Here is a 22,840-nt window from a genome sequence, read left to right on the forward strand (position 1 = left end):
TATTAAGGAAAATTTTGACTTTTTAAAGCTTTAAGATTAAAAGATATTTTGCTTATTCCACTTAGTGCATTTCGACTTTTTGGTACTCGAAAAACTAAAAAATTCTTCACCATATTAATTACTTATTTATTTACTGTAATCACAGGCATTACACCATTTATTTCCATTACGCACTTAAACTATGGGGTAACTGCATTCCTCGGCAATACCACAGAAGTTGCTGCCACGTGGCAATCTGAAGTAACCCTCTTCTCCCCAGTTTTTGTCCCAAGAGTTCTTAACAATCCAATAGTCTTTGCCGCCCTCGCTGCCATAACCCACAACTAGCACAGCATGATTCACTTCGCCCTTATTGCACTCCTCGTCCGCATAGATACCCTTTTTATAGAGCAATAGCGTTTCCAATGCGTTCACAGAGCATGCCAGCGGTCCCAAAGTGGCTACAACCTCCTTCATCGTTTTCTCATCTTTCGGTTTGACAGCAGCGAAACCCTTCACCTGTGCTGCTTTAGTGCTTGGGTCATACTTGCAGGTATCTTTCTTATCCAAATATGGGTATTTTTCACTGTGCGCCACACCCTTTTGTACTTCTTTAATAAAAGCGAAAGCATACTCCTGAAAGCCGCCATCACAACCGTTTAGACCATAGTCTATAGGTCCACAATCGACAAGATTTTGTTCGGAGAGCATAGGCAGTTTGCCAGTGGCGCGAAAAGTGTGTCCTTCAATAGCGCCAGTACTGGCAAAAGTCCAGCACGAACCGCAATCCCCTTGATATTTCACCGGTGTGACGCCGCCTTTATCGCGCCAATCGAAAGAATCTGGCACATTGGTGGTGGGTGGAGCAGCTACCTGGCGTTCTCGACTGGCTTTTGCTCTGAAATTGGGTAAATAAGAAGGCAAAGGAATTTTAATAGATATGTATATTTAATTTCGTACTCACTCTCCACTAGCTGACTTCTTATTTCCTGTTAATTTATTTAAGAACTCTGCAAAAGGTAGATCGGCAAACTGATTCAGACCCAGCTCGAAGCCTTTTGAGGCGCTCAAAGCGGCATTATGCGCATTGACAAGCTGTTGGCGAGCGCCGAAAGTAGCCTCATGCAGTTGGCGTTCAGCAGCGCTGGCGTAGGTCTTGCCGGTTTTTGCCTACAAAACGGGAATGAAGAGAATGTAAGAAATCTAAGGGCAATAGCAGTTATTCTTGTTTAAATTTAACTTTTAATGCTTTTGAAAATTTCTAGTAGCGTTCGCTACTCGGCAGGTAATGGCGAACGTCAGAAGTAATTTCTGAACTGAAAAAACCTCATAAAAAACTAACTGCCGTTCTTGGGTAGCTTAAAAAACCAAATATTTCTTTTTTAATATTTAAGTTTTTATTTTATTTTTCAGTTCATTTATTATTATATATTTTTTTTTAAATTTATTTTGATTTAATTTATTTGCTATTTTTTAAGCTTTTCTGTTGATACTATTAATTAATAAAATAAATTTTATTTCATACTTACTATAAAATCGCCGAAATCCCGAACATTCGATAAATCTGGGAACGAACTGGCCACCCTGCGAGCGCCCTCTTGAAAGGTATTGGATACTCTATTGAAGCTATTGCCGAATCCACCGAAGCCAAATTGTGCCGCACTCAAAGCGAATAGAAACGGCAACAGCAACACAGATGCGAAACGCATTTTGACTAAAGAAAATGAAAAGTAAAATGATAAGCAAATATATACAAATAAAAAATGAAACAAAACAATTTGTATTTTTTTAAAAACCAGTTTGTTTTTTTGAGAAATCTGAAATATTGTTTATTTTGTTTTGCGTGTCCAATTAATTATGTAAATTAGCACTTGCTAGATAAAAAATCGACAAATAAAACCAAGCTTGGCATACATTTATTTATAATTCCATTGGTCTTTGATTAAAATGGTTTAATCCATTTACAGTTTCATAGCCTTATTCATAAAAAATAAAGTAGCTTTATAAAAGGTTTATAAATTGAAAAATATGTGAAAACGTCAATTTATAGAGCTTTTTAAACCTACTTTATTTTTTATGAATAAGGCCATTAAATTGGATTTTAACCGAATTTTGATTGAAGCTATTTACGACATTATTTTAAATAATTTTTTTGTTTCTTTCTTTCAGTCGGCATTGCTTCTATTCTTAACTAAATGAAATAAGAAGAAAAGGGGCTAAAAAGCATCATATTAATTTGTGTGCCATCCAACTGGAATATATCACTGTTCGTGGTAAGTAAAATCAGTATTTTAAATGCATTATTAGATAATTAATTTCATTGTAGTATAGGAATTTAGGATTATTTATTTGTATTAGGAATTTAGTTTAGGAAGTATAGGAATTTTGAATGTCATGTTTTTACTAAGCTTGAAGAGCTACTTATGGTTCGAAAGAAAAAAAATCAGTTCCGAAAACGAAAATAAAATATGTATTAAAGCTGCTCGCGAGTTTTATGAAGGTTCTCCCCCGTATTATCAATATATGGATTTGACAACTTAAATATCTTATTTTGTACGCATTCTTAAAACAATCATTATATCGGGCTTAAATAAGTTGTCAAGTCGTTATTGGAAAACACTTTATAACCGGCGAAGCGCGTGATGCGTTCAAGTTCTCTACCGCATTTAAAATACAAAAACTCAAATGAAACAAATTCATTTGTTTAATCAAGAAGAAATTTTCATTTTTAAAAACGACGACTTACTTATGTCGAGACCCTTATGTCGACTTTTTGTACTGGGCATTAAAATGACCAACATTTTTGAAGGCATTAAGTTTTCTAAATGACATTATTTGAACTCTTTTTTTTTGTAATTTTTGTCATTTCAAAGCCTAGTGATAATTCAACATTAGTGTATAAAGATTAAGAGATAACACGCGGAAATGATTATCTGAAAATTAATATACAACAAGAATCTTTTCTTATAAAATTTCTTTTTAATCTTTATTTTTAAAATAAATCGTTTCATTTGGATTAATAATTTTGACAAGTTTTCGTTTAAATTTGCAAATTATTTGCAGCAGTCTAAATCAACACAATTTGTACGCCTTGTAAGCGGATAGAACAAATCAATTTTGTTAAATCACTATTTCAGTTGATAACCTTTTTAATTTCTATTTCGTTTTTTTTTTGCTGTCGATTTTGTTTCTCTCTTTTGTAATTACGCTAACTACATAATATGTATGTTTGCAACATGTTTTAAGTTTTATTGTGATTGTTATTGTGTTTTTTTTTTGCTTTTTACACGTACACACTTGCCTGAGTATTAAGATTTAATTTTAACACTTGCCTTCACCGCAGCACAAGTTCAGGTCACACAACACAATAACCGGTAGTTCGTTTTGTAGAAATTTATAGTTTGTTTGTTGCTGCTTTAGCAAATGTCTGCGATACAGTAGCCAATTTACTAATGTCGAATCTGCGCTGAGATGATGCGCCTTTTATAGCTCAATACATTTTAGCTTGTCTTTTTAAAAAAGTTCTTGGTGAATTCCAAAGATGATTGAATTGATTGAGAAAACAAAGAGTAAAAGATAATATACATAATTACATATGTAAGGAAATAAAAGTAGAATAAACAAAGTTTAGTTGTTCAAATTTGGAATCCAACACTGTTCACAGCTGGCTGCAGCATGGTCATCGGAATATGATCCAACGTTTTGCTCAGCAATCCACATTTAGTGGAGCGACTGTAGTGCTTTTCAGACTGAGACGTCAGAAATTGGCATGGCGGTGAAGCTAGTAAGCATTATGAACCTTCCAAACTTGCATTCTTTTTAGGTAATCAAGCTAACTAAAGATTAACTTAGCTTAGCTAAACTTAAAGATTAACTAACTCGATATTATTGAGGACGAAAATCCTTAAAAAACCATTAGCAGCATACCGTGTCCTATACAGGGGCTTATGAGGCTTTTCAAACCGAATTAGAGACTTCCCACGGGAGTACTGATATGGCACTGTTCCATTGGCCACCTGATCGCAAGGTTCAGAGTCCCTCATATCGATTTCTGTAGAAGATGTAAGGATAAGGAGAAGGAGTAGACAGTATGCGTTAAGCACTTCGTGTCAAGTTTGGTTTGGAGACATACCAATTTGGCCTACTTCAGTGTAATTTTTCGAACGAAAACCAAACTTGACAAGAGATGACGGAAATTCGTTTCAAAATAAGTTATCTTAGCACCAATATTGACCTCGAGGTCAATGAGATGACTCCTGACATGATTGGCAGGTGTTTCGTCTTCAACTGCTTGCTAAAAATGATTTATCGCTCCTTGACTGGAAGCATTTGAACCTCACTATCTAAGTGGTGCTCAGGCGACAGACATCAGGAGGTATCCCCAGCCAGTTCTAAGTGCGGCCTTCTGATAGGTCTGAAGCATCACCCTACTGTACTAGGACGATTGATGATTGCGGTTGTGTACGAAGAGAAGGAGTGTAAGCTGTTTTTATTTAAGATCGAAATAGGTCACTGAACTTGCTTATAATATGCGAATACAAATATTTAAGAAATAAAATTTCCCAATAATAGTATATGAATAAAAATTTAAAACCTTTAAATAAATTGATTTTTATTAGAATTGCCCTTCGTATTTGCATACTTTAATGCATAGGCATATGTGTATATGCGATTAGAACTTCTATCATCCGCTATATACGTCGGCAGACAGGTTTGTTAAAAGGCTAATAACTCGAATTATAACTTAGATTGGCTGGAAGTGAAAAAAAAAACAGGTAGCGAAAAGTAATTAAGAATCTTTTGTGCCAATGATTTTGTGCAAATATATTGCAGCGAAATGCACTGTTTATACATATGCATGTATAATATACACGTTTGAAGGTATGTAGTAGAGTTGCATGGGGATATAGAAAAGAAAGCTAGCTTTCAAAGAACTAACGCTGCTTTCTGCCGTCATATTAATATATATTTTTATACTGATTATTCTACTAATTACATTTGCAAACGAAGAGCAGAAAACGAGTTATTTCGGTTAATAAATTTATTTATGCTAATTAGTTCTGAGAATTTGTAAAAATAGAAAACAAACAAAAAATACTTGATTACTTAATTGCGGTGCAATAGATTAGAACAGTGACGAAACAAAAGAATACAAGCTTACATACATATACTTATGTACATACATACATACGCAGACAGACGCAGAAAATGCTGTAACACTTGAAAACATTCCTATTTTTTTTCTTCTGCTTTTCTTGTAGGAGAGCTTTATTTTTCGAAAACTGGAAACGGGGTGAATACCTTCTCTTCTCCAACGTTTTAGCTGTCTTATAGGCATCTAAATATATCTTCGGGGAAAAGATTGGCCCACATTTCATGTATGTATGTATGTAGATCTGTCCATGGTAAATAAAGCCTAGAAAAGGGTAAAATACTCAATAAAAAAAAACGTTTTTATATACCATGTTTTTGTAAATGGACTTGTAGAAAAATTTGCATACACTCATAGAATTACTTAGTACTTATAAATTTTCATTTGAAAATTTTTCATAGTAGTCAATTTATGAGATTTAAAATGAAAAACCTGGGGGCAGGTAATACAATAGACGGCCACCCTAATCAAAAATATTTCCAAACTAAATTACTTTCAATTAACTGATAAACTAAGTTGAATTTGATTTATCTATCAGGTGGACACCCTCTTAAGTATAGTTTAGAAGCAAAGCCTTTTCAGCCCCGTTTCGATTGATACCCATCTTTCAATAATTCATTAAACTTATTAAAGAATTTGAGTTTTATTTTTTAGAAAGGTGGCAACCCAGTTCAAACACCTCAAAAACATTCTAAATGTTGTAACTAAAGGCTTCTTAATACTTATGTTTGGCAACCATATTTTAATACTTCATAAAACTAGTGCATAATTGATTTAATTAGACTTTTCACAGGTGGCAACGCTCTTCAAAATATTTTTAAATTAAAACCTGGCACCCGTATTGTGATATGTAATTACCTCATTCGCTTAACTGAAGTTGAGTACCTTCGAAATAAAACCTCAAAACCATTTACATTAACAGTTTAACTTATGTTAAGAATATAATTGACTCCAACTGGATGCCGTAAAGGCCCGCAGTTCGCACATTCATCCGCCACTTTGTTGCCTTGCGTTTCCAAGGTATTTCGTGTTTGGCTTTTGTTTAAGAGTGGTCTCCTCCAATTTTTATTTGTCCCAAGCTGGGATCTTTTATTTCCTAGTGAATAATGCTACTTATGTCAGTCTTCTCTGCGTTAATGCTCAGTCCCACTTTTGTGACCCAATCACTGAAAGCCAGTGAGCTAAGAGCCATTCGACATTTGCCGCTTATGATGACTGCATAAACTGTTAGTATGGCTGCTCCTCCTATATTTTCGTCAGTAATTTATTAACCACCACATAGAAGTGGTCATAACACCCCTTCCTGTGGTCTACATCTATGCACGTCTCGCGTAACCTCATGTAAGCTCCTTTGCGCCGAGATCTTCCTACAGCCTAACATGGGCGACCTTGTTTCCAGATATTCTCTCTTTTCCAAGGCTCCTATCCGTCGAAGTAAGAATAGTTGCAAGCCCTTTTGCTAGCCGCGGCAGGTTAATGAAGTACGTGTGAAGTATGTGAGTTTGAAGCTCATTATAGGCATAGACTTCACTACCTTAGATCACCAGATAACCAGAAGCCATATTACCCAAATAGCATTTAGTCAAAGGACCTCGCGAAGTTTCTCAGCAAAACGTGGATCAAAGAAGAACTGTAACTAAATAGAAAAGAACAAAAAACAATAGGCGCTTCACACATTTACTTAGTGCTTGGCCAAGCTTTTCTTTCGATGTATGGTGTGTAATACCAAATAGAGTTCTCTTATAATAGATTGTCCTTGTTACCTAGGTGATCTGCTTTTCCTCTAAATATTACACTAATATATTCGAATATCTAACGGATCTATTTTGAGGATATGAAACCCGCTGTCACGTGGTCACGTTTTTACGCCTGCGAGTTGAGCTTAATGAAGACATATTATTTTTAAGTAGAGTATATTAGTTTTAGGTAGGATCAATTAAAAAGTCATTAAGTTTTATAGTTTTCTGTATATTTTTATTAATGCATTTGGTGTGATTGTGCATTTTCCAAATAGTACACATACAAACATTACATTATTAACTTAATTTTAGCTGATAGCAATCGATTGTGGTACATACATACTTTCTATAGTGCAACTATTTAAATTGTATAGTACATATTACATACAAGATATTTCGTAAATACTCAAACTAAATTGTTGTTTTTTTTAGTATTTATTAATGAAAAAATACGATATGTGTATGTATATGTGTAATGTATTATAATTTAAAATAAATTTATTGCAAATAGATTTTCTGAAAGTTCAGTACCGTACTAGGTAATTGTCTTCGCAAGCGCATACTAAATTATAATTAAATTTTTCAATTAATAGTACTACAAACGCCACGAAAGTACTCGCACATCTCGGCAAATATACTACGCGAGTGAAAGAGTGCGCGAAACTATCTCAACGAATTTGTTACTCGCGTACTACTACTCTGAGGCAGTCAGCTGCTATACAGGCGATTCTGCCAGCCTGCCGAGGCGTACAATGTTTAAATACTTTACAGGCTGATTATAAAAAATATTTTCATGAAACATAAAAATACTACATACATTTTTTATTTATTGCGCACACAAAATTTCTATGTAATTTTAGTTAGGATGGGTTTTTTTTTTTCCTTTTTAAGATTAATAGTTACTTTAAAATGTTCTTTTAAAGATTAACAGTTACTTAGATAGAGATTAAAGCTTATAATTTTTTTTTCCTTAATTTCTTTCCAATGAAATATAATATTCATTCAAGTTTTTACCGCATACATGTAGATCGTAAGATCTACATATAATTAGTTGTAGTTAAAAGTAGTATTAAAAGATTTCCGTTTTCGCTCTGCTACTGCTCACGCCTTTTCTCGCTCGCGACCTACTTTGGTCGTGCCCTTCTTTGCTTTATCGCTCGATAATTCCTCTACATCTCACTCTCTGCTTCCTCATTTCTCTCTATTTTCTTTTCTCTCTGTCCCTCCATCTTGCTCTCTCCATCCCTTTCTCACACTTTCTCCTTAATGCATATCTTTGTCGTAGAACTTGTGTGTGTCCTCATTATTGACCACCTCAGATGTTTCGCCCAGCACTCGCATGGCATTTGAGTAATCCGAATCGATTTGTGGTATGATTTGTTTATTGTTCGGACGTAGTGTGCGTATAAGATCGGTGAGCGAGAGGAACGATTGTCGATCGACATCGTTGTTGTCATGATGCAATACACCTGTTGCCGCATTATTATGACGTTGATTGTCATTATTAGCGGCAGCCATTTTTTCGATTTCTTGCGAGATTTGCTTGAGACGCACTTCAACGGTAGGCACTTCGGCGGGCGAAGCAATAGCCGGCACAGGAAGGGTCTTCAATTGATCTTCGCCTACAGTATTGCTCTTCGTGTCCACATCATCGACGCTTTCCTCATGCGACGATGCCGAAATGTTCTCATCGTTGGTGGCATCATCATCCTCCTCTTCGACAGCTTCTTGTTGGGCATCATGCTGGTGGGCAGCTTGTACGGCGTGCTCTTCTACCAATTCTTTGTTGTTGTGTGCATGCAAACTGTTATTGCTGTTGTCGTAAACGGGCAGTGTACGCTTCTTGTCATCCTCCTCTTCATCCTCAGCATCGAAACTGTCATGGTCATGTTCATGTTCGTGTTCATCGTTCTTCGGCTCCTCTTCACCGCTCTCAAGATCATGATCGAGATTCAGTGAGACAAAGGACAATTGCGGTTCATCATGATCATCCTGGTGCGAACGCTTCGAGAAAGGGGTGTATGTGGACATGGTAAGCGGCAACGGGGTGGTGGATAGGCTCAATTTAGTTGCATCGACAGTGGGACGTGAAGTGGTAGAGGTGACGGGTCGACTGTGTGCGTTTGGCAGGTGCGTAGATGGGGTGAAAAGAGAATAAGCAATAAAAATGTAATTAGCATGGAACTTCGGCAATAAAAAAGAGTTTGAAGTGAATTAAAAGTTGTTTGGAAATTTGCGAAAGTCAAAGTATTCTATGGGCGTGTGCGGGTGTGTGTGTGTGTGTGCACGTTGAAGTATGTGCGCATGCGCAGTTCGACATTAATCTACAATATCTTCTTTTACGATCCACGTACAACGCGTATCGCATGCGCACAGACACGCCTGCATACAAACACACACCCACGGCCACAAAAGTGTGCGAAAGCTGTTAAGAGGTGCAAAAAAGAGTGCGAGTTTAAACTAACAAATACATATGCAACTCTACTTGGAGTTAATTGTTACAATAGCAACAAAAGAGGCGTGTAATCCTTAATGTACGTTTTATTGATGGGCGATCGTGAGATAGGCACCAAAACATGGCAAACAATTTCTTTATTTGTTTCTTTTTTTACTTTGTTTTGATATTTTTGTCTTTTAATATTTGCTTTCCATTTTTGTGTTGTACAAGCAGCTAAGCCCCAAACCATGAAATTTTTAAAAATACGAGTACTAGTAGATGTTATCAAACCTTTACAAAAAAAAAATAAATATATATATACTTTTAACAAGTTAATACTTTCATAAAAAATATGTATGCGAGTACAAATATGATACAAGCGTATTCAAATGTATGGCGGATATTTCTGAGATGGGCATCAAGCGCATAAAAAAAAATTAAAAAAATTTTTTATTGCCAAAGATAGCAAGTTGGCGAGTATTTGAGATTTTTTGCTATTGTTATTGTTGATGTGTTGTTAGTAGCGAAATGAAACGTTATTCAGACTTTAAAATGGCAGAAGATAATTGGTTTATAACGTTATTTTTTCCAAGCGTAAGTAATATGGATTTATACAGTGACTCGGGAAATTGTTCGCGTCTTAAATTTTAACGTTTTGTTAAAAAAAAAGTATTTAAATCATTTCGTTAAATGGGAAGCCTAAACTTTATTTTAAATAAAAAAAAAAATTTATTTACTTGCCCAGAGAACTCAAAGAGCGTCAACATCGCGTTTACGCATGCAAGTACATATGAGCGTAACGATAAAAACGCGACAGCATACAAAATGAATTAGGCACACTAAATTATTCTCACTTTTAGCTAACGATTGTTTGTGGTAGTGCCCATGTTTACCAATTTCACGGAAGCAATTTAAGTGAAAAATTACAATTTTTTTTTTATTTAGCATGAAAACTGACTGAAGGGAAAATATCATTTTTCACTTAAATTGTTGGAGCAACATACAGCTAAACATTTTTCGATAAACTTTTGGAATTTTTTACTTTTTTCGAATCTGGGCACAGAGATTTTTAATAACACATCCGTTTTTTTCTACGAAAAATGTATTTTCTAAATTTCCTTAATTATGTGCTACAAATATTTCAAAATTTATACTTAAAAGAAAAGCTATTTTCTAAATTTTTAGCAATGCTCTGAAATCCCAATAAAAAAAAAAAATAAAAGTTTAGTTTTGTTCGGGAATTTTGTCATTTAAAAATCACATCACATAAAATGACACAATGTGATTTTTATATAAAAAAAATTTCTCTAACAAAGTTTGATTTAAGGTAAAAATTTAAAATTGAAGTTTTTATTCTGCGGTTTGAAAATTATTCTCAAATTTGTAAAAATTTTAGATAATCCTTACTCTTCGAATAGTCCGACATTTTTTAATACCTCCATAAATTTATATTTTTTCCCTACGCTGAACAATTTTCTGAGTCATTGTACTCGACGTAATTAAGGATTAGCGTTAATTTAATGTGTTTAAATGCTATTTTTTTAGTGTTGTTTTTTATGATTTGGGGTTTAGCTCACCTATATTTGTATGTATTTTTTTTTATTGACGCTTGTGTTGGTGAATACTCAGTTTTACAAAAAATTGGCATAGTAATTAATTCAGATTACTTGTAAGTAATTGTAATAATTTCACAAATTCAGCGCTGCTGTTACTATTTTGCTTAAGTTTTAAATATTTTATTGTGCAAATGGGTTTTGTGTTGTACGATTTTTAGCAATATTTCAAAAATTATATATTAAATTGATTTAAAAGCTTATTTATTGCTTATAAACTTCGTTTCTGCTTCATCTCCATTTTTTGTTTTGTTTCTTGCTGTGAATGTTATAATTTATGATATATATATTTTTTGTTTTAATTATTATGGTCTCTTTTCTTCACTCCCTTATTTATTTTCTTTACTTCTTAATTAATTTACTTTAGTTATTTTATTATTTTCGCTTTAAATTTTTCGATATTATAGTCAGTGAATGTGTGTGCTTTATTCTGTATTGCTTTTTGTTTTTGTTTTTGTTGGCTGATTTGTTCAGTGCGTTTTGAGTGGTGTCCTTACCCCTGCGCCGACGACACTGGAATACTGCCATAGTTGTAGTAATAGCATCGAGTCTGTTCGCAGATGAAATCTTTCACAGCCGAGCAATCTTCGGGCATCCATTTCAATGTTGGCTGTTTCAATATGACGCATCCCTTCTCAGCGCCGCTACTGCTGTAGAGGGTTGAAATGGTGAAACGAAATCGGAAAGTTAACATTGAGAAATGAAAATCTACTGATTTGCAAGTAGTTAGAAAATAATATATTAGATGTACATACAATATCCTAACAATATATTTTGTCATCTTTCCGGGACAAAAAGTTTTTTATTAAGCCTACCAAGGGATTTCAATTGATTAAATTGGTTAACGTCTGCTTTTACGCCCCTCTCTTAACTTATTTGTCGTCCTAAAGACGTTAAGATAATATACTCTCGGTTCGTCCACATAAATGAGATCCTAAAAGTGCTCGTGTGGGGTTTTCAACTCCCAGATAATTTACGGAGCAGAGGTAAAAGTCAGGCTAAAGCCTTCATCCCGGGAATATCAACAAAGAGAACTCCTTCACCTTACAGCTTCGGCGTAAGAATTTCTACAGATTTGTTTCAGCCCTGCATTACAAGTATATTTGTTTGATCTCGTCGTTCCGTTTTTATTTGATGAGATATAAGTTTGCTGCAGTTTGGAATCTGAGTTTCTGGTTTCGGTACCTTATTCCATTCTGACCCCTTAGTTCATTATAAAAACTGTAGAAGTCAGTTAAAGGTTCGCATAAGCGCGCAAGCTGCTTTCTACAACCCCTGGGTCTATTTGGCCTTTTTATTTTCAGATCATTTGATCGAATTTAAGCTTGCTGTAGTTCGGCATATGAGTTTCTGATTTCGGTACGAAATCCTTTAGTTTAGTTGATCATGAGAAGGCATGGTACAAAGGCATGGTGAACGTTCTCAACGTCGATTATATAAGAAACGTTCCTCAAGCGAAAAAAAATGTGAAAAATACTTTCGGGTACATTTATAAGATAACAAAATGTTAACAAAACTCTAAGAAACTTTCTCTCGGAAGAACAATTCGGGAACTAAAGTCTCTGGAACGTTCTGACAGATAATACAATTTTCCTCATAGCGCTGCATTAACTTTAAATATTTGAATATTAGAATTAATCTAAAAAGAACAGAAAGATAATAATGCAAATTAAGTAAACAAAAGACTTAAGGCACGAACTTTTCTTGCACAGAAAATGAAAAATTGTTTCATAAATGTACAGTTCACCCTATTGGTAAACGATCTGGAAGCTGAAATTAGCCAGCATACATCTGCCTTAGATTTAACAATCACGATTCTCACTGAAACGATTTTTCATCTCAACATGCAGACGCGCCCTCGTTTAATTTAGGACTGGCACAGAGTGAAAAATACGGGGCATGTCTACGTCTTTGTAGCGCTTAAAGGCACATTAAAACATCTGCTATGCCATTGTTCAGCTTTCGGAGAATTTGCAACTCAGCTGCTACTGCTTTATTTGCCTCGCTGAAGGAAATTTCAGACCAAAATTCCAGGAAATGGTTAAAACTTGCTAAAAAGTAAATTATAACTAAGGCTTTTTCGGTAAGCCTAAGGACCAACCAATTGTCTATGCCAGATCTCACAGACCGGCCTAAACCTGAAACCTTATCTTATCTAGTGAGCTTTTGTCTGTGGACATTAATATCAAATATCTACAAAGCCTAAAAATGCGCTGCACACAGACCTACTAGCAAATTTTGTTCTGGTTGACCCGTTTTATTTTTAGAAGATGCTTCTCGCATTGAGTTTTTAAACTCGATTCGAGTCTATCCGAACACTATTTCTTGTATAATTTCTATTCTATCATTTCTACTTTTAATGACTAATAAAGCCAAGCAATTCATCGCGTGCTTGGCATATTTAGTTTTTTTTTTTTTTATGTGCTCATCATCTCATCACTTACCTGTCGCGCGCCGTTCGCTGTGGTGACGTATTGCTATTATGATCGACTGGATCTAGCAGACCAGCTTGTATGGCATCAGCTGAATTTTCAAAGAAATCAAAAGTCGCATTGAATGGCAGGCCAGTGCTCATCCATAGGAACATGCCAGTGCCTAAACGATTGCCGGAAGTCCAGAAATCATAATTACCATAGCCGGCATTCTTTAGGTATGTAGTCATTGACTCGGCCTTCTCTTTTGTTTCAAAGGACGCCAATTGCAGGCCCAACGAACGGCAGTATTGATAGGCAAGGAAATAGTTGAGTTCAGGTGAATAGGGATTCATGCGGCTAATAAAATATTGTACGCCATCCAGGTGAATGGTGGTGATGCGTTGCCCTGCGAATATAAATTGCAGTTGATGCACATTGTACAAAGTTATAAATAGTATTGGAGGTTGGTGTGTGTGTGTGTGTGTGTTTCTTTGTGGTAGAGGATAGGTTGCATAAAGCATGCAAGTACATTTGTGTTAAATTATTTATTTTATTGTTTCTATTTTAACATCTTTTCTTTTGTTTGACTTTACATTGGTGTAAGTAAAGGCAGCGAATGTTTGCGTGGGTATAAAAGCGAAATCAAATTGTTGCGATTGTTTGTACTTCATTATTTTCTATGCATTTTTTTTATTTATTTTTGGTTTCCATTTCTTTTTTGTTTCTGGTTTGTTTGCTAAACGACTCTACACGCATTGACAATCTAACTGCCATCGGAGTATATAAATTATTCTGAACATGTGTTCCCACTTCCGATAGATGTTTCCAGCACCTCGAAGTGTGAGCATGGTTTTAATAAGCGCAAGAATATAAAATATACATATGTATATACATATATGTTTTTATATAAAATTTAAACTTTTTTTTTCAGTTAATGCCAAAGCACATACATACATACATATGTATGTATGTACATAAACGGAAAGTAAAGTTCACGTCAGAAATGCAGCTGGGTGGCAGCAAAGAAAGCTTACATACATACATACACATACATATGAACATACCTATGTATGCACATTAGGCTGCATCACTATCCATAAAAAAAGTCGTTACTATTTTTCCCCTCGGAATTAAAAAATTTATTACATATCTTTTAACTTTATCAACAGAATCAAAATACTGAGTTTTTTGGAGGTAATTTGAAATCGGTCATGTTCTTATAAATATTAATAATTTTTCGATATATTTTAGTGGAAGTCTTTAAATATGATAAATTATATAATTCTGGTGGAAAACCCGTAACTTTTTTTTGGGTAGGCACCCTAATATACATACGTAAATACATATATACTTAGGTACTACATAAAACCGGGACGGTAAGAAGAAACAAAATTTTAATTGTCGCCAATAGTTTGAAAGCTTACTTCGGATAATTGTTTTCGCGAGACATATTTCGACCTGTCTACGCCCTGAAAATAGCCAAAAATGTTTTTTTTTCATAGCTTTTCTCAGTGATAGCATTTTTAAGGAATTTAGATCTCTTTCACATCATAAAAAGTAGTAGCATACCAAAATTTAAAAAAAAAATGTTAGTTTCCATTGTATTTGTCGATAAAAAAATGAAATTTTTACTGTAATAGCTTAAACACCCAATAACGAACACTTGTCGGTCAAAAATTAGTATCCACCAAATGTTGCTGGTTTAATTCTACATAAGAGCTACTATTCCTTTTTAAAGCACTATATGTATTTGTCTTTAAGGACAATGTTTCCGAAAATGCTAATGGCCGTTCTAATATTGCTACATTTGCATACATTAGAGTGACTCTCCATATAAAGAAAAATTGGTTGACCTTCTCCAAGCGAATTAAAAATTTTCATAAATTTTATAACTCCCACCCAAATATTTTAGCTTAGGCCTAAAGCACTTTGAAAATAAATAGTTACACAAAGTCTAAATTTTTTAATATTTTTATTTAAAATATTTATGTTGCAAACTTGTTTCTCCATAAAAGCGCATGAGAAGCAACGTTCGAACTTTACTGCAATTGCAGTAGATCTACTGCTCTTTTTAGCAAAATGGAATGTTGTGCAATTTGTTTTGAGGGTTATGTTTGTATTTTTCTGTTTAATTCAAGACAAAAAAGCCTTTATTTGTCGGCGGAAAATATGTGTAGATGTTTTAAATCAGTAAAAGCTGTTTTTGTAAAATATATAAGATGTATGTATTTGTATGCAAAATATGTTTTGTTGTTAATGTAAAATGTTTGTAAATTAAAAAAAGACTTAAACTAAAAATCTCCTGCCATAAAATTCCTTTTACTGCATTTATTTTTAAATTCACTGCGGTTTATGAATTTTCAAGTCCCAACCTTGATGAAAAGATGAAAAAATGTAAGAGATTTGCAAGAAAGGGTTTTTTTCAGAAATTCATTCGTGCTAAAAATAATGAAATTTTTGATGTAACTTTTTATACAAATTCGCAATAAATGCTTTAAGAAAAAGTGAATAACTCAGGTACTAATACAGTTTTGAAATTCTTTTCATTAAGAAAAAGGTATTTGCCACTTCCACAGAAGAAGAAGAAGATTTTCCACTCGTTGCACTTTTTTGAAAAATTAACTCATTCAAACCCTGAAAGTTTCGGACATTTTTTTCACTGCAAAAGTCGAATGTAAAATGCTTAATTTTTCAATACATGAATAGTGAAAGATAAAAGATTTTATTTCTTTGCGGAAATGCTTCAGCACAGGATTGAGATAACATATTTCATGGGAAAGACAAAATTTTATGATTAACTTAGAGCATAGACAGCAGCCAATCCGATTAAAATTGCACCATGACAGATGGCAATATTGCCATTCTTCAATTTCTCATTACTTCTATTTTTTTTGGAAACTTAATTAGAGTTGTGAACCTTTTTATAAAATTAAAATATTTACATCTACAAATAATAAGGTAAAGTAGAAGTAATAATAATAAGATATTATTTTTGGAAATAGCTCACACTGGGGATCTAACTTGGCTCCGCTGAGTGTGCGGCTTTGACCACGAAAATGCCTATGATCCGCATTCATTTTAAGAATTAACTCTATGACTTAATCCGGATAAACTGCAGTTAATTGCCGAGATATTTCCGAATTAACGAGTTAATTGGGCTCAACGCTGCCGTCCCTATTGTTTTATTTTTCGTGGGGCATCCTACTGTACACAAATTCATACCTACACACATATGTATGTACATGTGTGCCGCGTGCGTTGTTTGCTTTCATTGATATTTTTACTTCTTTAAGTTTGTACATGCATATGATAATTGTTTTTCTTATAAGTATTTATGCATATTTGTTTTGCTTGATTTTTTGTTTATTCTTCTTCTTATATAAAACGATTTTTTGACGAATGTCGCAGACGAGGAAACGTCACCTCTTGTGTCGCTAAAAGTTGGATGAATGGCTGACTGATTGGCTTTCTTAAGCATTGCACTTACACACATGTAGCCATTTACATACATACATACATATGTACATATCCATTTGCAAGCATGCATAAATGCATTTCAAAAGTATACGTACATATATAAGTATGCGTGTAAAATTGTATGGTTATTTGTGTGCTTAAGTGCCTTAAGGAATGTCCATACATGTATGTTCTTACATACATACATACATAAGTGTCACGGCCCCAGTATGCCCGCTTACCCTTTGTGAAGCGCATGAAAAAGGGTCAACAGAAACAAACGAAACTAAAAATGTAAATACAAAAAATGCAATAAAAAAAGTAAAACTACTTTTCACACATATGTATGTTGTATGCACATTAGGATGCATCACTCTCTGTACAAAAAAAAAGGAAGATTTAGTATATTTTAAGACTCGCCAAAATATTTCGATGAAATATTAAGATTTACGTGAGCTGGACCGATTTGAAAATACCTCCAACAAACTACTTTTTTTTAGTAAAAAAAATAGAGTTTTTAAAAATATATTTTTTTTTTTGCAAAAAAAGAAAAGTTTAGGCGTAAAAGCTCTGCCTAAATACATATGTTGAAAAGTGGTATAGGGAATCAGAATATGTACTGAGATTTTTTGGTGGTATTTCCAAATCGATGCAGCTCACATAAATCTTAATATTTTCCCGAAATATTTAGGCGGAAGGAAGTCTTAAAATATAATAGATTTTATGAGTCCGGTGGAAAACCACAGCATATTTTGGTGCGGCACTCTAGTGCATGTGCATATGAAAGTACATATGTAGATTCATGCATGACTAATACATTATTAGCGGCTTTTTTACTTATTTTGTAATGCTGAGTTAAATTAAAGATAATATGTATTTAAAGGAGGCTAAGAGTGATTGGAATGGTTATCTTTAAAACGTTTGAAGCCGAAAAATTGAATTCCATATTATAAAAAAAATCAAACCATTTGAACCATTTTTAAAAAGAACTGATATGAATGTACGTAAATAAAAAAATGCATCCAAAGTAGATATAGTATCAAAATCTACCTCTAGGAAACTATTGCTAATGCAGCTTTAGGTCAAGTAAAGCTCTTTTTAAACATTTTCTTATTAAAGAAAATGCTTAAGACCAATTTGTCTGATTTTAAAAAGCTAATTTGTACAAATCTCACATTACTTTCATATAAAGCCGTGTTGATTTGAAAGCTTTTTTACACATATGTATGTATACGGCTAAAATAACGTAAGCGAAATTCTTTACGAAATTTTCTTTTCCATGCAGAATGCTACTAGGGCATCAAAATACATTTCTGCGTCAAAAATAAATTTTGAAAAAATTTTGCTTACGCTTTTTTTCCTGGCGTATTTTTAGATTCCCCAGCGTCTTACAAGTTTTTTGGTGCTCTGAAAAATATTCATTCTTGTCAAGTTAACATCTCCTTTATATAAAACTCGTGAAAGAAAAATAACAAAGAAATTTTACTTGAAAAACATTGTGAATATTAAAAAAAAAAAATCAACACGTGGTCACTTGTTTGAGTCACTGTACCTACCTTACCAAACTACCTTATATGAAAACTAAACTTCCGCTTACTCAACGCTTATGTTAACTGCTAATAGTATTTAACAGTTAATAATTTAATATATATTTATTATGAACTTATTAGAACTTGATTAGATCACCATGCGCGACTTTTTCACAACTCCTTTCTAAATTATGGTCTTCACTCCCATAAAGCCAACGACCCCATTTGTGTATGCTTTTTGATAACTGTTTGGTAGAGCAAGTGAGTAAAATAATAAAGAGCGCAGTTAGAATATTAATTTTTTTGAAAGCAAAAAATAAAAATAAAAAATTGCTAAGAATTTCGGGTCGCTAAAAATATATAGATATGTAGTTGAGTTATTAGCATTTATCAAGTTGAATTGGAATTTGAAATATGTATTACAATGACCAAATTTTTAACCTTAGTGTCTATTTTGCACTAAACTTAAAAACTTTTTAACAAAATTTAAAAATTTTCTTAATAGTCGAAAGAAAATTAGCCCAGATATAATAATTCAGAATGAAAAATTAAACTGAAGTGGGCACAACCGGTTCGCCTCCAAACCAAATTTGTTAAGGGATGTCGGAAAATCGTTCCCCAATAAATCATAGTAATCAAGGTGTTTTTGCAGGGCAATTTCGAACAAATTTTTTTTTACCGAACGAAAGGGTCGCCTTTTTTAATTTTTCGGTAACACCTACATACATTCGGCAATAAAAATTTATTTAAATTACTTGTAATAGAATAGTAGTAAAAAATTAATGATTTATGGAGAGCTTTGATATACCTTGGGGTGGTAGGAGCTGAGATATGGTGGGGTTAGAACGGGGTACTAGAGGTCAATAAACTTTGGTATAAAAAAATTGCCTCCTCGCGACAAAGAACATAGATATATCATACTTTAAAGCGGACCCCTTGTGTTGCTGGTTGGATAGATTCGATTTTTGTAAATGTCATCCGAGATTATAAGCTTAAATGGAAATTAGTTGCACAGTGTTTTTTTTTTGCTTATAGCGTCTTCTTTTCTTAATGAAAATGTTGCCGCAATATTTGGCAACATTATTTAAATGTTCCCCTGCGCTCTGTCAAAAGGTTGACTTTTTCGTATGAGAAAAGAACAAAACAAATGCCAACTTGAAAATTCATGAATCCACTAACTTATTCGCCATTTATTTTATTAATTTTAATAAAATCATTCCATTCAGTTCCATTATAGCATACAAATTTTTTATGAGTAATAATTATTAAAAAATATGAATCAAAATCTGTTGGGCAACACTCATCCTTACGCTTTAAGAAGGGCAAAAAATGTTGCACTTTTGTCGGGTCTGCCATGTTGAGAAAAGAAAACGCCATTAGTGTCTCTTGGAAAAAATAGTGCGAAATTTTCACATTTGTAACCAGAAGTTTCTTTTAAAGAAAAAATAAATAAATAAATAACTAAAAAATATGTACATAAATTAAAAAAGTAATTTTAAAACAACATATTTTTTTAACAATTCTGAAAAATCTTGAAAAACCTAGGCATGTTAAGCAATATTATTGAAATACTTTTACATAAATTTTTTTTTAATTTACATAACTTTCTTTCAGTTTTTCAGGTAAAATTAAAAAAAAGTTTTAATTTCGAAAATAAAAAATCAAGAAATGTACCAGGTTCAAGTTCATTATTTGACATTCGTTTTCTTCTGGACCTTCGGGTCGACATTCGATTTTCCTTGACAAAAATTAAAATAATATACTTTTTCAATTTCCACTTTTATACTACTCTTGGCCTTAAACTAATTTTATATTTTATCTACTAAAAAAAGGCAATTATAAATTCATGGATGCCGCGCAAAATATGCAATTACCGAGATTTCTAGAATGTTCAAAATGTTAAACGTACGTCCTTGTAAAATATCCCTGCAATTTTTAATAAAGGATCATTCCTTGAAAAAGAGGTTAGAGATTAATCTTTAGAAAATTATTGAATAATAAATAGTTACGAGTACAAAGAACTTAGAAGTTGTTTGATGTTTTTTGGAAGGAATTTTAAGCTTTAGTTATAATAGCTATAATTCACAGTTGATCATATTCTGGTCTGAAATGGAAAGCTCTAAACTTAAATATTCACGGAAGCTAAAAATTTTGTTTTTTTAAATTTCAAAATAAATAAATTAAAGGGAAGTTAAAACTGGCCTTCAAAATAATTATTTTTGTATGTAACGTAAAAAATCCATAAAATTATGTTTAATTTTATTTAACTTAAGAATTCTACAAATCCCTTTTATTTTTTGTTTATAACTTTTTTTGTTTTATATTTTTTATTATTTTTATATTTTTTTAATTTGTTTAAATCTTTTCCTTTAAAAATGTTTAGTTGAAAATATCTATTCGAGTGTTCGATCCCTGCTGAAGTCTAAAAAAAGGTGTCTATTTAGGCGATCTGGTGATCTCCGAAATAAAAGCTATAGCTTTTTTGGTTGTTTTTAATTTTTGCTAAAAACAAACCGAGGTATAATACTCAATAATTCTGATCGGAGTAAAAGCTCGGCCAAACACTAACATATGTGTAAGCGCCAATATATTATTATTATTAATTCTGTGTTTGTATTTTTTAAGAATTATTTTTTTATCAAAAAAGATAATAAAAATATTTTTTTTTAATTTGTAAAAAAATTTAGAGAAACAAATGAAAGAATAAAAAGAAAATGTCTAAAATAGAAAAATTACAAAAACTTAAAAACATGAAAAATATTTGAAAAAATTAGAAAAAAATATTTAAAATCTTACGAAAGTTAAAAGAAAAGAGCCTTAAAAACCCTTTAAAAAACTCCTTAAAACATTCTTTAAAAAACTCTTCAAAAATTGGTTGTAATTCCGCCCCAGTCATTTATAATTTTTCGCTATTATTCCCTCCATTTTTGTTAGAAAATATTCTAATAGCTGTCAGGCGTTTTTTTGTATCCACCTTTTTTCTCGCCAGATACATACAGGATTCCACACACATTTGAAAATTATCCACGCTTGCATGTATTACACTTTCTGTGGTGCATTTTTACACGCAGGGAGGACACAGGATATGTTGCTCTATGATTAATGATTTTCGTTGGAAGCATTTATTTTAGAAATAAAAAAATTATATTTCGCTTTTACGCCCATACGCGGCGGAAGCTTTCAACATATTTCGCACGAATATTTTTTTTTTCATATGAACACTTCCCATCCTCTTCGAATTTTCAAAAACAAAAAACAAATAATTATTTCTACATAATAAATGTTCTTATTCACTTAAACTTATGTATTGAATTTATGTATATGGTACAAACCTGAGACGCAGGCTAACACGCTCAGTAAACAGATTAAAATAATTTTCGCCATTTCTTTTTGAAGAAGACACAAACAAGTAGACTCTTTCCGCCAATTAATCGAACACTAATAACCAATTCTTCAACTTGTTGCACTATTATATATAGAACTACACCACAATATATCTATCTATGCGTGGTATATAAGTGTGCGCCTATGTGCGGCTTAGTGATGTATTTGTGTGTACTGAATTGGATCCGTGATCGGGAGAAAGACACGTTCTTTCTAGATCGCTGCAAAACACCAACTGACACAAACACTTCACTGCCAAGAACACTAAAGCCAACAACGAAGCTGAGCTGAAGTCACAAACTATTCTTTACCACGGCGGCTTTGTCTTTAACTTCTTCTTTGACTTCGATTTCGACTTCTTTGACTTGTGTATATTGTCGCTTTGTCGCTTCTCTTAGACTCGGTTATTAACTGGGTACGTGTGGGTGTGTGTATGTGAGTGTTGTTTAATCCTTTGAGCCAGCGGCGACTACTGGAAGTAAATTCACATACACACGCAAACAAACACTCACCTACCCATTGACTTGAGCTGCGTTCCACCACAAAGCCATTGAGATTTGTTGTTCTTTGAGGACAGGTAACAATTGGGATGGCTACAAATGTGATGCGATCCAATGAGCGTTGTTTGGGCCAGCCAGCGCTGCTCTATGTCTTGCGGCTGGCTCCACAGCATTCACGAGGCTCACAAACACACACACACACACACACATCTTTGCCTTTTTGTTTCGTTGCTTGTTGGCGCTCGTTTGGTGAACTGAGTGATGTGCGAAATGCTTTTTAATCAAGTTCACGGTTGCTAAGGTTAAGAATGAAGTTCGTTGGTTGACTTTAAGAAGTTCCAAATAGACAATTGGACAATCGGGCGATCGGACAGGCTGGTTGGCTTGCTTTTGCTGGCTGTTGTTTCGGCGGATATGCGGATAAATGGATATGCGAACTGTGGACAGCGTGCGTGCCTTCAAACACACACACACACACACACACTTAGCGCTAAACCATGAAGAATTCACGCGAGATCAATGCGCGTTGACTAAGACCATTCGTTGGCGAAGGTGGTGCTGGTGATTATGGTGAACGCGGTGGCGTCTGAACATAGGGCATAAATAAATATTGGTAAAAAGGAAGTGCTAAGAGAAT

The 22,840-nt window shown here is 33.5% G+C and overlaps 2 protein-coding genes across 6 annotated transcripts; both read right to left on the reverse strand.

Moving 5' to 3' along the window:
- Positions 1-102: 102 nt before the first annotated feature.
- On the reverse strand, positions 103-3,432 carry CtsK2 (Cathepsin K2). The gene is made up of 4 exons (XM_017609583.1): positions 3,312-3,432; positions 1,509-1,693; positions 944-1,149; positions 103-877 (listed from the first exon to the last, which is right to left on the reverse strand). The coding sequence occupies exons 2-4, from the start codon at positions 1,686-1,688 to the stop codon at positions 175-177; spliced, it is 1,089 nt and encodes a 362-aa protein (XP_017465072.1). The 5' UTR covers positions 1,689-1,693; positions 3,312-3,432; the 3' UTR covers positions 103-174.
- A 3,651-nt stretch (positions 3,433-7,083) lies between these two features.
- Positions 7,084-22,018, reverse strand: nw (narrow). Of its 5 annotated transcripts, none has more exons than XM_017609579.1 (4): positions 21,652-22,013; positions 13,365-13,740; positions 11,418-11,567; positions 7,084-8,983 (listed from the first exon to the last, which is right to left on the reverse strand). In XM_017609579.1, the coding sequence occupies exons 1-4, from the start codon at positions 21,701-21,703 to the stop codon at positions 8,134-8,136; spliced, it is 1,428 nt and encodes a 475-aa protein (XP_017465068.1). In that variant the 5' UTR covers positions 21,704-22,013; the 3' UTR covers positions 7,084-8,133. The 5 variants fall into 5 exon arrangements, with proteins under 5 accessions (XP_017465068.1, XP_017465067.1, XP_017465069.1 ...); XM_017609578.1 differs by having other exon boundaries at positions 11,418-11,570; positions 21,652-22,012; XM_017609582.1 differs by lacking the exon at positions 7,084-8,983 and having other exon boundaries at positions 11,299-11,567; positions 21,652-22,018.
- Between the last annotated feature and the right edge of the window lie 822 nt (positions 22,019-22,840).

This window comes from Rhagoletis zephyria, unplaced genomic scaffold, assembly GCF_001687245.7.
Source record: "Rhagoletis zephyria isolate East Lansing unplaced genomic scaffold, Rhagoletis_zephyria_1.1 Rzeph_scaffold_00235, whole genome shotgun sequence".
NCBI lineage: Eukaryota > Metazoa > Arthropoda > Insecta > Diptera > Tephritidae > Rhagoletis > Rhagoletis zephyria.

Coding starts and splice junctions, on each gene's coding strand:
- CtsK2 (XM_017609583.1), bottom strand. CDS start 1,688: ATGCGTTTCGCATCTGTGTTGCTGTTGCCGTTTCTATTCGCTTTGAGT. Junction 1,150..1,508: donor GGGATTTCGGCGATTTTATA/GTAAGTATGAAA, acceptor CCCGTTTTGTAG/GCAAAAACCGGCAAGACCTA. Junction 878..943: donor AAGAAGTCAGCTAGTGGAGA/GTGAGTACGAAA, acceptor ACCCAATTTCAG/AGCAAAAGCCAGTCGAGAAC.
- nw (XM_017609578.1), bottom strand. CDS start 21,703: ATGGCGAAAATTATTTTAATCTGTTTACTGAGCGTGTTAGCCTGCGTC. Junction 13,741..21,651: donor CGTGTTAGCCTGCGTCTCAG/GTTTGTACCATA, acceptor TTATATTCGCAG/GGCAACGCATCACCACCATT. Junction 8,984..11,417: donor CCAGTGTCGTCGGCGCAGGG/GTAAGGACACCA, acceptor AAACGCACACAG/TCGACCCGTCACCTCTACCA.